General features: G+C 40.1%; 1 protein-coding gene across 5 annotated transcripts in view; it reads right to left on the bottom strand.

Moving 5' to 3' along the window:
- Positions 1 to 900: 900 nt before the first annotated feature.
- Positions 901 to 14535, bottom strand: part of LOC100749603 (ecdysone receptor) — a 197944-nt gene continuing 184309 nt past the window's right edge. For 4 of the 5 annotated variants that reach the window (XM_012389094.3, XM_024369738.2, XM_033322415.1 and 1 more), the window contains 4 exons: positions 8775 to 9193; positions 8363 to 8620; positions 7733 to 8108; positions 901 to 7481 (listed from right to left, as the gene is read on the bottom strand). In XM_012389094.3, coding sequence (XP_012244517.1) covers positions 7237 to 7481; positions 7733 to 8108; positions 8363 to 8620; positions 8775 to 9193 — 1298 coding nt within the window. In that variant the 3' untranslated portion in view covers positions 901 to 7236. The remainder of the gene's footprint in view (positions 7482 to 7732; positions 8109 to 8362; positions 8621 to 8774; positions 9194 to 14535) is intronic. The other variant, XM_033322416.1, reaches the window with a different exon arrangement.

The raw sequence follows: 14535 nt of genomic DNA on the forward strand, positions 1-14535 counted from the left end.
TAGTAGTAGTAGTAGTAGTAGTAGTAGTAGTAGTAGTAGTAGTAAGTCGACCGGGTGCACATCCGACGAGGGCAGGTCCTACAGTGACAAACAATGACGGTACTCGTTTTAAAAAATTTTCCAACAGTTTGTACGATCATCAGTACTATACACAGTTATTTTTTCACCATATCGCGTCATTTTTCTAATCCTGTTCTCAACCATTTTCCACACGCTTTACCATCACTATGCTGTTCTTCTTATATGCCTAGTAGCGATGTTATTCCATTTTTTTTTTTGTTGTTTCTTTATAATAAATTATAATAAATCAATTGTTGAGTGGTTTGTTGACAGCAATGGTTGATAGTCGATACGCGTGATGAAAATTTTTGTACGTTTGGTGTTAGTAGTGGCAGCCCCGAAAATTTTGTTAGTCGTTTATGGTTGCAGTTATAGTCGCTTGTTAGAAATGATAGTGCATATACTTTGTTATAGTGATCTTATATGAAGTTCTTATACAACACTGACTTATTGCCGTTTTACCGCCACAATTGTTTTCCTTCTCGAATTTCAAGCACGAATTTTACGTCATAAATAAATTCTCTTCAAATAAATGTCAGATCTTTCTTAGAGATTAGCCTTCGCTAGTTATTATTATTTTTTTTCTTTTTTCCTTTTTTGATCGAGCAAATTTCTTAAAATTGCAGAAAAGCATGTTTCGTATAATACGAAAAATCCCAGATTTCGATTTGTTAGTAAATAATACGAGGATCAATTTCACAAAGAATTTCTACGCTATAATTTTCAAAATAATATCAGGACCTTTTAATGGAATTTGGAATTTTATATCATTTTTCGTGAAATTGGTCCAAAAAGGGTTAGTCAAAAATTCCAGAAGGGGTGAAAAACGAAGGCAATAAATTTCGATAAAAATTCTCAGGGCTCCTTACATTTCTCTCTGCCTCTTTCACATTCTCTCGTTTTACAAATAACAATTATGTACAATATAAATCGTATTATTCCACGGATGAGAACAGAAAAAAAAGATGGCGGAGAATATTGTTGCCGTCGACGTTATTATCAAACCCAGAAAAATAATGCATCAAACTACCATAACAAAGTATAATCATTTAACTTTATTTATAATAATCTTCAGCTTATAAGCTTCCTCCGTTTCTTCATTTCTCATCGTTTTTCTACAGCTTCCAATAAATTAGAACGACTCTCTCTCTCTCTCTCTCTCTCTCTCTTAATCTTCGCGATTAATAACAAGAACCTTCCTCACTGTGGCACTCTTACACTCTCGTTCTCGCTCTCTTACACTCATACTCTCGCTTTCTCTCGCAGGGCCGAACGTTGCCTCCAATAAGAAAATACCGTATCTCAACCGTCTGTCGGCTAATTACGAACAAGGACTGTACAGAGTCGTTTCACATCTCACGTACAAGTATCAAGTTACGAATTCATGGTGACTGATTGCCCCCAACCGAACACGTGGTGTTCATGGTGGAGGTTAGAAGGACACGCCGGGCGCTTTCTTACTAGAACTTCAATTTCGCTGACAAGCGAACTTTATGGTTAGAAAGATCATGGAGATTGTATTTATTCTCCACTGTTTCTTTGTTTTGTACTTGTAACAAATGTGGTCTATGAAACCGTTATTTATATATTTTCCGACTTTTCAGATTTGACAGACTTCATAGATTTATAAATTTCTAGACTTTCGCAATATAACCTAGATTTAACAACTTTTAGATTCTGCAGATTTTCACATTGCACATTTTTCCATTGCACAGATTTTTAGACTTTCTTAAGGAACATTCTCCTTATTAATATACACTAACGTTACAAAAAAAAAATCTGTGAAAAATTAAAATTAAAATTCAATGCCAATATTACCATACAATAAACCTACCTACTTCTGCTACTTAGCAAAATTGCGTATTTTTTAAAAACTCAGTGCGTAACCACTTTACTAATTACTAATTGCTATACGATAGCAATTATTACCAATTATTTTCCTAATTTGAAAAATTCATTATTCAAATTACAGCTATTTCCAATGAATAATCAAATAAAACCTTGACATAATTTCTCAACTCATTCCTTCCATCAGTCACCGTGATCACGATCCAAAATCAGGAATATTCTACAAACATCTACATATGTGTAGGGACAGGCAAAAGGGACACCTAGGAGGAGAAACGGACAGATCAGGGTGCTCGGTTGGATAAACAGACAGACAAGAGAGATTGCGGCACGATGCGCATACATATGGTACATAATCAGCGTGTGTAATCTTTCTAGTGTAGGGTGTATGTGTGTCTCTGTATGTGTGCCGTGTGCGCGCGCATACGTGCTGGTGTGGAGTATAAGTGTGGCTCGACACATTTAAAAGGAGTATTATAGTTTGTCCCTTAAAAAACACAGAAACTCGAATCTACGCTTGGCAGTATCATGAACAAATCGTTCGCTCGTACATCGTCAGAAAACTCGAGCGAACGCGCTATATAATATATAGATGTATGTAACGTAATATATACATATATATTTTTTGCATTTTTCATTATCTCGTTTTCGTTAATCGCTTATAATATCTCTAGATGTCGCCAAATGACGCGCGTGGTAGTAGTAGTGTGTCTCCCCTTTGTTCTTAATCCTCCAATTTTTCTCCACTCTGTCATGACTACTTTGTTGAACCATTTTGCAGCAGCGTTCGAGAAAAACGACAACTACGACACATTCAGACAATGAGAAATCGACGTCGACGGTTAACGCCCTTGGCAGTGATCGTAGAATTGCATCTAGTTTTTCTTTCGTTCAAAGTGTTCTGTATGTGTATGTGTGTGTATGTGTATGTGTGTGTATACGCGTGTATGTGCACGGTTGTGTTGCTCTGTATGTGTGTGTACCTGTGTGTGTCCTCTCTTCTTCGCTCGTCGCCCCTCCACTCATACTCCCTTGCATTCTGACTCTTTTATTCTATCTTTCTCTCTTTTCACTTCTCAGCTCACACTTACACACGGAGTAACGTGTGACCGGTTTCTGATTCGCCGAAGGATGCGGTTCACCTTGATTCCCGCCCGATCTTTTTACGTCAAACACGTCCGGTTGAGAGAAAACGTCGCCTAAGGCGAGATGCATATCTCAACGCCGCCATCTGACGGTTGCCGCGCGAACTTCACGGGCACCGTGTCGGGAATCATGGCGAAGATTCTTCGCGCAACGGGGAAGACCCTCGGGGATTCGAGGGTGACTCTAGACGCTACAAACGAAAGAGTGTCGATGACGACCTGCCGTCGACGGTCCGTGACGATTTTTCTGCGCTCCAAGGTACAGGGATCTCCATTCTGAGAATCTAATTTCCGCCATGCCGTTCTCCCATCTAGCAAACTGATCACCACAAATTTCATTTATTGCACGATTTTCGCTTTGGTATTGAACCAGGAGTCCAAGGAGCAATTGTTGTCTCCGATTGTGAATGGTCAAGCTCTGAAATTTTAACGGTATTATCTGTTAGGATACTTTCTTTGCTTTCTCTGTTGAAAGCAATCAAGTTCCATGAAAGAAGAGTCTGAAAAATTCTTAAGGTACGGTTGGTAGCTAAGTATGTTCCATTAACCTGTTCACCAAGTTTTTTAAAGCTGGAAGATTAAAGGTATAAATGTAACCCAAACCACGATTCTGAATAAACATACTATTTTTATAAAGATACCGAATTATATTAAAAAAAAAAAAAAATGAAATATATAATTGTGGACCATACATAGCAAAAAAAAAATCAAAATAAAAGATTAGATAAAGACATTATATCCAAAAAAATTCTCAATTAACAGGTTAAAAAGAAACTATAATGAGCAAGGTTCGATAAATGGCAAAAGCTCATAGCAAGAAACAAGTAACGTAGTCTGGTCAAAGCTTGATCATTCTAACCGAAGTTGATCCCAATTCTCAACTAAACATCAGTCTACATACATACGACACTTACGTATGAGAGAACGACTTTATAAGTCTTCAGCAATGGCGATTTAACTCAGTGAAACATCTTTGCAGGGTCTCCACTGATAATCAGAAGGGAGTAGATTTTATAAGCTGTCGCAGTACGCTTAAATATTAACTCTGTAAGGACTCTAGAGTCCAAACGAACGTGTTAATTCATCATCGACCCGTGGATTCTCAAACACGCTTCTTACCACGAGTCAATGACTGTTAGCTACTTTACAGATGTATACAATAGGCAATGTCATCGTACTTCAAGAAAATCTTTCTGTTCCCATCACATTCTCACTTTATAGCAGAAACGGCGATGTCTAAAACCACTTGGTGTTTTTTCGTGATACAACAAATGCGGTGTATAGGTGTGTGCAAATGTGTCTGGTGTTTCTATACAAGGCCCCTCAGCCTCTACTCATTGCTGGAGCCACTTGTTCTAAAGATTTCTTCATCCAATTATACCGATAGACCGTGATCCTTTTGTTCCCAAATTTGATAACCAATTGGTCATTTTCAGATCCAATCAAATATCCAAATTTGGCTCGCAGCAATGGTCTGAGTCATTGACCGAGTTCCTAAAGGTGTCATCTCATTGATTTTGAAGAACAATGTGAATTACTTCAATGTAGAAGCAACAATCACATTGATGGGCGATGGTGACGATGGTTTGGATATCTTTTTTCTCAGCTTCCAGTAGCTCTGTCTCGCATTTAGCCAGCACTAGGTTCTTTTCACGCTGTTCTGCGGTGTGGCAGTGTATGCCTTACGGCATTAATTTGTAGATCTTTCATCATAGATTCGATGGGACGTGTCGATTGTCCCTGTCCGTGTCAGTTCGATCTGAGGCAACAAGGATGTCGTAACCTAATGGACGTGACTATTGGTGGTGATTATTAGGTCACGTAACTAGTCCCGAGTATCGAACATGAAACCCTCCTCGAGCCCCAAATCGACCAGATCGGAGAAAAACGATATTACCTCGATATAGTAACGTGCCACTTGTATTTTTCGCATCGTTCAACATATAATTGTATAATAGTAAAACACTGTGTCTCTAAGATGTTTCTATTTTTGCTCTAGACGATGTACTAGTAAGTCTTCCTCGTGTCCTTCTATATGTATCCAGTCTCATTTTTCTCGTCATCCTTTTATCCAGATGTTCGTCGCCAAACGTAAATCGCCTGTCAAGTTCGATCACCTGTTCTTCTTTTCTTCTAGACTCGACAAAATTTTGCACGCACGTTATTTATCTTTTTTTTCGCTTTTTTTTCTTTTTGGTTTGCTCATTTAACTTACTACGAAATTACAACTGCGTACGATCAGTTAATAGCATAGAGTTACAGTGTTACAACATTGAGAATCTTAGTGTACAGTGTGGCTCACATTGGTGTCTGTGTGCATGCGCTGTGTCTTTTCAAATTTACCGATTCTCCTGTGAAACCAAGTGCGTGCGCGCGTGTACGTGGTGTGTACGTGTGTCTGTCACTCTCGGTTCGAGTATGAGCCAGCTGAATGTCCTCTGATTATTCTCAGTGCTACTTCATCCAGCCTCCTTCAGCAATCAAAGTGTGTTTTTATGCTAGCATTGTATGTCCCAGGGTCTGGCTAGGCTGTTGTAGACCCAACGTGTCGAAGCGTATCGTCACCCCCTTAAACCAAATTCCGTCTCCAGCTGATCTGGCGCGACCCTGTTCCATGTTTCTCCTTTAGAAAGATCCTTTTTTCCAATTTCTGTCAGTTTCTCGCGAAATCAGCTCTCACCCTTTTCTCTTCAATGTTTTTGTTCATTTACTCCCTCACTCTTACATGCTGATCTTTCTCTCCGTCTAAACGCAATTTAATTATCCCATCTCAGTCACTCCCTCTCTTTCGCTCTTGACTCTCTCACTCTAACTTTCTCTCCCACGTTTGCACAAGATTTACTTAATATTTTGCTTGATTTTGTTGATTTTTTCATCTTTTTTTTATTAAAAAATTAAAACGGACGGTTAAATTTCATATTTTCGTTTTGTCGGTGAGCCGATGTCCGCTGCTGAAGGCACAAGGCTTTGCACTTGAACTCGGTCACCTAGCCTAGCTTCACTGACTTACTACGACCTACTACCAACTAGCCTCGCTTACTTTTACTTTACTTAACGTCCTACATTGCTACTACGCATTTTTTAATTCTCTCTTCCTTCCTTTCCTGCCCCTTTCTCTTGCCAGTTCACGAAAAAGAAAACCCGGACGCGCGCAAATGCCAAGCCTCGTCTTCTGAATATATACCTATTCGTCGCGGAAAAAATTGTTTCCACCATCATCACTCAACGATCAACTTTTCAACCACCACTCTCTCTTCGAACTTTTCTTTCCACGTATAAACAATGTACATGCTAGCAATATATTATTATGCTATGTGTTGTGATATAGACTCTATGGTATCATTATGTATAATCGTATGGTTTGTTATTATTTTTCATCATCATCATCATTATTTTTGTTTCTTCGTTACATCGCACTCGATTCGTGTGTCGGCCGGGCCAGGTCGCTGCTCAACAGCCGGCCGGGCCTACCTCGTCTCTCTCTACCCTTATTTGCTCGCACGAAAATACAAGGAGTGCGATTGTATCCTATCATCAATCGTTTATCATCGTGATTATCTCGTAGTGATCAGTCACATTCTCAGCCGAAAATTGCACACGCATACAATTAAACACACACTCTCTCTCACATTCTTGTCTCTTAGCTCCTCTGGTTACACTCGTACTCGCTTGGTTGCTCTTACAACGCGCCCGCTTCTTTACCTTATTACAATTACACATTATACATTTACATATCGATTCCGGGGGTAGCCAGGTAGAGGATATAGTAATAACATAACTGTAGGTAGCTCCTTATTACAGTCTCTGTACTGTCTCTACATATCACAGCCTGGGTGCCTCGCCACTGCCTTCTTCTTCCTGACTTTTTGTATTATGTATCATCCTCCGCATCTAGCTCCAACTAGCACTGCCGAAATTAGCTCTCCTGCAGCCTTCACGAGGCCGGTGCAGAGCGTAGAGAAGGTGAGAAGCGAATTCTGAACGATCCGGTGCTACTCAAAGACGCCGGCGGTCTATTACTCAGGCAGTGGCATGGTGGTGCACTAGTACAGGAGGTTCTGCACGTCCACGTTCCACGTCTGTCGATGATGCTGTGCTCTGTCAGCTTCATCACTCCAGACGCTGCGCGGACTCGCGATGAAACAACAACGGTGTTAGCCGACGGGGATCGGCTACGGGGGAACTAGGGTGTCACGTCCCAGATCTCAGCGAGGAAAACTGGCAGCTTTTTGTTCTTGAACTTCAAACTGAAGCACATCTCGCTGTTCTGGTTGCCGAGGGTCCGCAGTTCGGTCAACACCGACAGAAGCTTCGCGAAGATCGTGCCGGACTTCGGCCTGCGTCTGTTGTCGACGTAAGCCTTCAACGCCTCCAAGTAGATCTCTTGGATTTTCTCGACTTTCCAGCCTTCCAGCAGGTTCGGTCTCTCTGTAAGAAAATAGGGGGATTCTTTTCTTTGTAGGTTGGGCCCATATTCGTGAACGTTGATGAGGCTGATGTTAGGTTAGTTGTGTTTGCGTGAGTATTAGTCCGAAGGTGTTCCTAATGATCCTGTGTATTGTATAAATAATTGACTGAATTCTTCGTGAATTGATGATGTTTGATGATGTTTGACCGAAGTGATGAGAAATTTGTCCAGATCCAAGATTCGGGTGGTCAAAAATTGATTGTATACGTACCTGAGAATATGACAATGGCAGTCAACAACGCGTATTCGGCATTATTCACTTTCATGGCGTACATCTGCCGGCAGAAGTGTAACAAATCCTCAATCGTCTCGCCCATGCCTGCCACGTTGTAACTGTCCCTGGTATAAGGCTGGTTGTTGGCGAATATTATGCTGTCCGTCTGCACGTCGTACTTCCTCGCCATTCGAAGCATCATCACCTCGCTGGAACAGGCCTTCAGCAGGGCCATCTGATCCTCTCGCATCAACTCGTCGAAGCCAGGTAGCCTCTTCGAGAACTCAACGATCAACTGTACCGTCAGGATCGTGATCTCGGTGATGTGCCTGAATTTATAATCACTGATGTCTTCTCCTTCTGAGGGCTGATTCTGGAACAAAATAGTTATAATTATAGTGTTAAGTTCATCGTCCTTTTTTTTTCTTGCGAGTTCCTTTGAGGATCTTTCTTTTCACAAAAAAAGCATTAAGACTATATTAGAGACTACCGAATGATAGCTTTCATTTAATTTCTTATCCTTAATTCTCCATTAGCAACTTTTCAGTACTATAACAGTTTACACTTAACAAGTTATCTTTAGTCTACTCAGATATGATTTGCAGCATTTTCACCGCGTCTACTTACAGTGATCCTCTTGAGATCCTCTTCACTGGGTTGTTCGTACTCGTTCTGGAAATACACGAGCCTGTGTATCAGCTCCTCTTGCTCCGGGCTGATCGGTTTCACGTAGCCATAGGGGCTGACCGGCGTTAGAATACCGCTGCTACCAGACGTGGACAACGACTCTGCTTCTGCTGGTTCAATCTTCACTCCCATCTGATCGCTGCGTATCCCACTGCCTGGGGAACCGTTCATCGTTGTACTGTTCGGCTTGTCCTTCTCCTGGAACAAAACGTCCCATTCCTGATTGATCCTGAACTACACAGACATCTCTCTATTATTAAATGTTGAATATGAAATGGCCTATTTTGAAAACGTAGACCCTTTCATCCGTAATGGCTTAATATCGTTTGACGATGAACTGTCAACAGCTTACCTTCTGTGCTTTCTTTTCCTTGCGTTTGACAGCACATTGGTATTCAGGCACGACACACTCAGGCCTCATACCCACTGTCAGACACTTCTTCAGTCTGCATTCCTGACATTTGCGCCGCATGTACATATCGATCTCGCAATTATTCCCGTATTTACACTGGTATACCGCGTTCTTGGTGATGCTGCGCCGGAAGAAGCCCTTACAGCCCTCGCAGGTCAGTGCGTTGTAGTGATAACCGGAGGCACGGTCACCACAGACCAGGCACAGTTCCTCCTGCTGCCTCGGGGTCGGTCCTTTCTTCTTCCTGGCGTCACAGCCGTCGCTGCCGCCACCTCCACCGCCCCCTCCGCCTCCACCACCTCCGCCACCACTGCTTCCATAACCGTTCAAAGAGCCAGGCTGCGACAGCTCGTCCCTACCTGCAAACAGATATTGCAAACTAGATTAGAAATTGTTCCTTGCTAGAATTTGAGGTTACGATTGAAGAATAATTTGAATAACCAAAGATTGTTATGAAAATGCTGGTTCTCGTTAAGAAATTCCGGTTTCTCATTAGGATCTGAGTTCCAATGTAGGTTGCTGTAAAATTACTGGTTCTTTTATATATCGGTTGAGTAAGAGTTTATTTGGTCATGTGTTACACACTGGTCGTTAATACCCAAAAATATTGGCTACTAGGGGTAATATGATGCCCCTGTTGTCCTAAATTCCATCAGTAACCCGATCTCTGCGTTCCATAAATAGGTGAGTCTCCGAGTAGTTCCCATGAACGCCTTAGATATTCAGTTTCTAATTGCATGCCAACATTCTGATTAATCTTCATTCGCTAATCAGAAATCATTAAAATCTAGAAGAATCTTAGAAGAATGAAGTTTCTCAAATAAAAACAGCTTCTTGGAAAAATATTATCCTCTTCGTAAACCAAGGAACGTAACAGTGTGTTCGTAAAAAATACTATGAAACATGAAAACCTGTATTCTCAAAATATTATTTTATCCTAACCTTACATGGACCTAACCTTAAAAAAAAATCTCATTTACCGATCAAAGATTTGCAATGGGCCTAGACTGAGACTCGAACAAGCCAAAAATTGAAGGTCTCTCGATTTGAACAAACTCAATGGTGACAAGGTGATTTGATCCGTCGACGACGAGTTCCTCGCGAGGTTTCCGGTGATTACTTGGCGCGTTACGCCGCGGCTGGTGCGCGCGTGTAACGCCCGTGACTCGTTCGGCCGCGAGCAAGCGGGTTCCAGTAACCTACGTGGCGACATCGCCTCTATTACCTCCTTTATCCGTGAAACTTGTCGAATGGAACGCCGCGCGGTAGAAGTCACGGTCGGTGAAAGTACGCGGTGCGCTCTGCACGCACGCGCCTTCCTCTAGCGAGGCGGAATCGAGCGCCGCGTGGCTTTTGCCTCAACGGGAACTCGATTTACAGTGCCACTAATAGAACAAGTAGAATAGTACCACGATAATTATTCTTCGAGACGTAGAATGTACAATTGTTGTTGAATAATTTGGTACCATGACCAAAATTAGATTCTGATCAATATCATGGGTTGCAGTGTAAGTTGGAAGTATGCAGTATTCGAAGACCAGACTATTTAATTTTCTATTCTATGCTATGGATAATTTTGGTGGAAGTAATTTAATTCTGCTTAAAATACCGCTTCTAATGAATTATTGTGTCTAATAGTGCGACCGAATCGAAGAGGATATTTCATAGAAACAGTCAGAATAGTTCGAGTCACTGGACAACATTTTATTCCTTTTTGTGGTTATCCACAGTGGTCACAATTTTTTATCTATTTCTTGTCTAACGCTTCTAAGTCTGTGCGTTTTAAAAAAAAAACACATGAAAGAGGCTGAAGAATTTACAAGGATTCTATAGAGAATTTAAAATACAAAATCACTAATTATGTAATATAATTATTATAAAGTAACATGACATTCTAATCTCAGACTAAATATCAGACTCAATGATATATTGAGAATTAAATATTGGATATTATATGGAACGATCGAAGCTGCATTTTTTTTCTTCCTGAGCTTTCCTTTAAAGTAACCGAGTTGTTCATCGATCGAGAGACCGAGAAAGGAAATGTCGCTTCGATTTTCTCCTGTTGCGAAAAGCGAACGTGTTCTCTCTCCTTCTTACTGATTCTGCGACGAGAAGCTTGGAGACGGGTTCCTCAGATCACCCGGAAGTACTGATCAGCGTGAAAACATCCGCCTGGAACACTGAGACACTGACCGGGCTAGGTGGTCACTCGGTTATTACCCCTTCTTCATCGTCCTCTCATCTCAACTCGCAATCTTTTCGCTGCCGATATCTTCATTTCTCCTCTTCTTTTCATCTTTTTGCTTTCTTCCAGACTTTCTTTCTCTTCTCATAAATTTCCTGCCTTTCACACGAGTTTCTGCCTTTGGGAAACATTTTCTGACACTTTTCCGCGCGATACAATATTCTGGTTCGTTAATTCTTAATATCTAAGCGGGCTGTTCTTCAAAGTTTCGTATCTTTCGAAAAAGTTACTAAATCAGGCGGTATTAAGGATACTTTAGATTTGAATTTTTCAGCAATTTCCTGTAACATGTGACATTTCGATTCATACATTCTGGAAATTTAACTAGGGTGCTTGAAGGTTTCGTATCTTTCGAAATAAAGTTACTAGATCGTAGCTACGCGTCAACTAGACTTTCCAGATATTGGATAATATTAAAAACTCCTAGCTTATAATATCCATAGCAATTTTACTATAAATATTCGCTACAAATGGACAACGTTAGTTCCCTTTCGTTTTATACTAGGAATATACCGTTGCAACATTTTAATTAGTACGCCTGAATGAGGGTACTGTCATTAATCAAATAAAAAACGTTCATCTGAAAATGTCTAGTTTATCATGAAGTTGGTACAGTTCTTACGGTTTGCAGAACGTCTGAAAAATGATTCGCTGGTAATAAATCGGTGAAACTTGGCGAGAGAAGTTCGCGGCAATCCTCTAGGAACTAGATCCAGAGATCTGGACGCACGGGAGAAACTGCAGGCTAATAAATTACCGGTATGACCTGACACTGGCACAAAACTGATACCAACGTCTGGTTTGTGTACATATTAGCAAGTAGCACATAACGATTCTATGTAGAGCGAGCAGGCTTCTCGTTTCAGTGCCCCAAACAGGTTTCCTCGCTACTTAACACTGGTTCGCTCTTGCTGGTATTCTTGATAGTTTCTTCCTCCGCGATGTTGTCAAAATATAATTCAACGTTGGTTCAATTTAATCGACGCTTGTACCGGGATTCAGTGGAAAATGAAAATATCCCTAGATTTTCGAACAATACCTCGCAGACTAAATTTGATTTAATATTCGTCTATGAATTAATTAAGAATGGAGTAATTAACATATTTAAGAATCACTCGAGAAGATCTGGTTGCTAAATTTGTTAGATCTAGATCTTCGTTACGAGCTACCAAAATAGGAGTTAGTTTACTCGTAATAAGTTCTTCGTATGAACTATATCTTTATATCGCTGTTACAGATCTAGTAAAAAATAATGGAGTTATAAAACTTCTTTGGATCTAACGAAAATCTACTGTTTTTGTGGTCAAAACGTAGCAATTAATCTCCTAATAAGAAGGTTTCTTTTAAAACTAAGTTTCTTAACCTTGAGTCTTGGAATATTCATTAAAAACTGATTTACTTTTTAGGTTAGAATCACTTCGAAAGATCAGTTACCGAATAATAAAACATTAGAACTTGAAATATTTGAAGTATACGAAAAAATATGCGAGAATTTTTATAGCAAGGCAGCTTTCTTGCTGCTGACCTTGACACTGACTTCTTTCCACCAAGCCTGTATATTTATAGAGTGCAAGATGGGGAATTTAGAGACCGAGGAAGAGTCTGGAATTTCTCAGTGTGACTAAACAGTTTGAGAGTTCGTATGGCAATGACTTTTTGGTCGTTTCCTGAATATAAAACAAAACGTCGATCCCTATTTAAAATTCCCTATACCTCCTATATTTCTTACGTTTCTCCTTGGAATTTCGATAAATTCGTATGAAGATTCGTATGAAGTAGTTTGAAACTCGTTTAGAATTTGAATGATGAACAAAATTTGATGAAACTCGGAGTTCGTTTATTTGGTAATACCAAACGTTCTAGATTCCTTCCTGGAATTCCTAAACAGAGTTTCGAAGACCCTGAAGCTCCGACGTGCCACAGCGACTTGATCATACATGCAGTGGCACAGTGAACTCATCTAGAAGTTTATTTCAAACTTGTAACGCGAAATTGCTTTTCGAAATTCTTCGTTTGCCGGACGAAAATTGGCTAGTGTTCGCTATATGAAATTCCCTAGAATCTCAGTAATAACTAGTATTATAGTCTATTCGATATCACGTTTATTATTAAATTTCTAATTTTTATTTATTGCGGCGAATATTTTGTTGAATATTTCTCTAGAGAAGTTGTTGTTGAGTTGTCGAGAAGTTTGAAACGATAAATATAGACAACTAGGATTAATCCTAAATATTTTCCAAAAGTAATTTTTAAGTAACTAAGAAGTTTAAAAGTTTGCAACTATGGAGAAACTTAATCACGATTAAATCACTTTCTACTGCAGGATGCTTATAAAGTATAAAATGTAGTGGAAACTGCACAGTTTACGGTGAAGTAGATTTCATAAGCTACAGTATCTACCAGACTGAATACAGTTAACATTGAACGTTCACGTCAGAGCGCAAATGTACCATAGAAATTGCCATCGACCTATCTATTACACAATCTTTGAGGATCTTGACTACAGAAAGCTATCTTTGCAATGATCAAATTTCAAATCAATCTTAAAAGAAGAAATTTCCAGAAAGATTAGCAACGAGCTTTTCATTATCTTAAAAACTGTTAAACCTGCAAACATTGAGATCCAGAAACCCTAATTATAATCGTCACCAAATTTTCCCCATTATCTGCCGCAGAATAAATCTGTCGAAAAAAGAGAAAAGAAAGCATAAATCAAGAACAATTCTACCCAGAGGGCATAAATTAACGACTAATCTGCCCGCAACTACCTAAAAATCCAATGTCCATAAATCACATAAAAATCCAGATATAGGCAAACCTAATAAACTAGAGGAAACCCGATCGTACCTTACTGCAGAATCTAGGGGACATCAAGCAGAAGTTACTCGCACAAAGGATAAACTTGCCCAGAAATACTTAAAAAGTTAGTCTCCAAAGGCTTTCCTATACGTCAAACAGAGACAAATGCAGTAAATGGCCAAGAAAGCTGAATCGTAGTGGGTTTCTTCAGAATTCAGAGGACGTCAGCTCAATATTACCTACATAGAAACCAAATCTGTCCCAAAATACCTAAAAATTCAATCTTTTCTATATAGCAAACACAAACAGACAGAGTAAAGGACAGATAAAATCCAAGTGGACTCGGTTTCCTCTTTAGGGGGTGAGGGGGCGCGCGCGCACAGATAGCATACAAGGTGGCTGGCTCTCCTGCTATAAAAAACAGATCTGCCGAAAAATACGTAAAAAGCCAATGTCCAAATACCATCTAAAACGTTAGACGTAGGCAAACACAGTAAATGACCAAGGAAACCCGATCGTAGTCGGTTTCTCCAGAATCTAGGGGACACAGAGCAAGTGTACTCGGTTCGACATAGCCGCTATACGACGTGGCTTGCCTCCTATACTCTACGCAGCAAGGTTTCCGTGCTGGTTAGTAGCTCTCTCACGGCGGAG

Source organism: Bombus impatiens, unplaced genomic scaffold (genome assembly GCF_000188095.3).
Source record: "Bombus impatiens unplaced genomic scaffold, BIMP_2.2 scf_0637, whole genome shotgun sequence".
Taxonomy (NCBI): domain Eukaryota; kingdom Metazoa; phylum Arthropoda; class Insecta; order Hymenoptera; family Apidae; genus Bombus; species Bombus impatiens.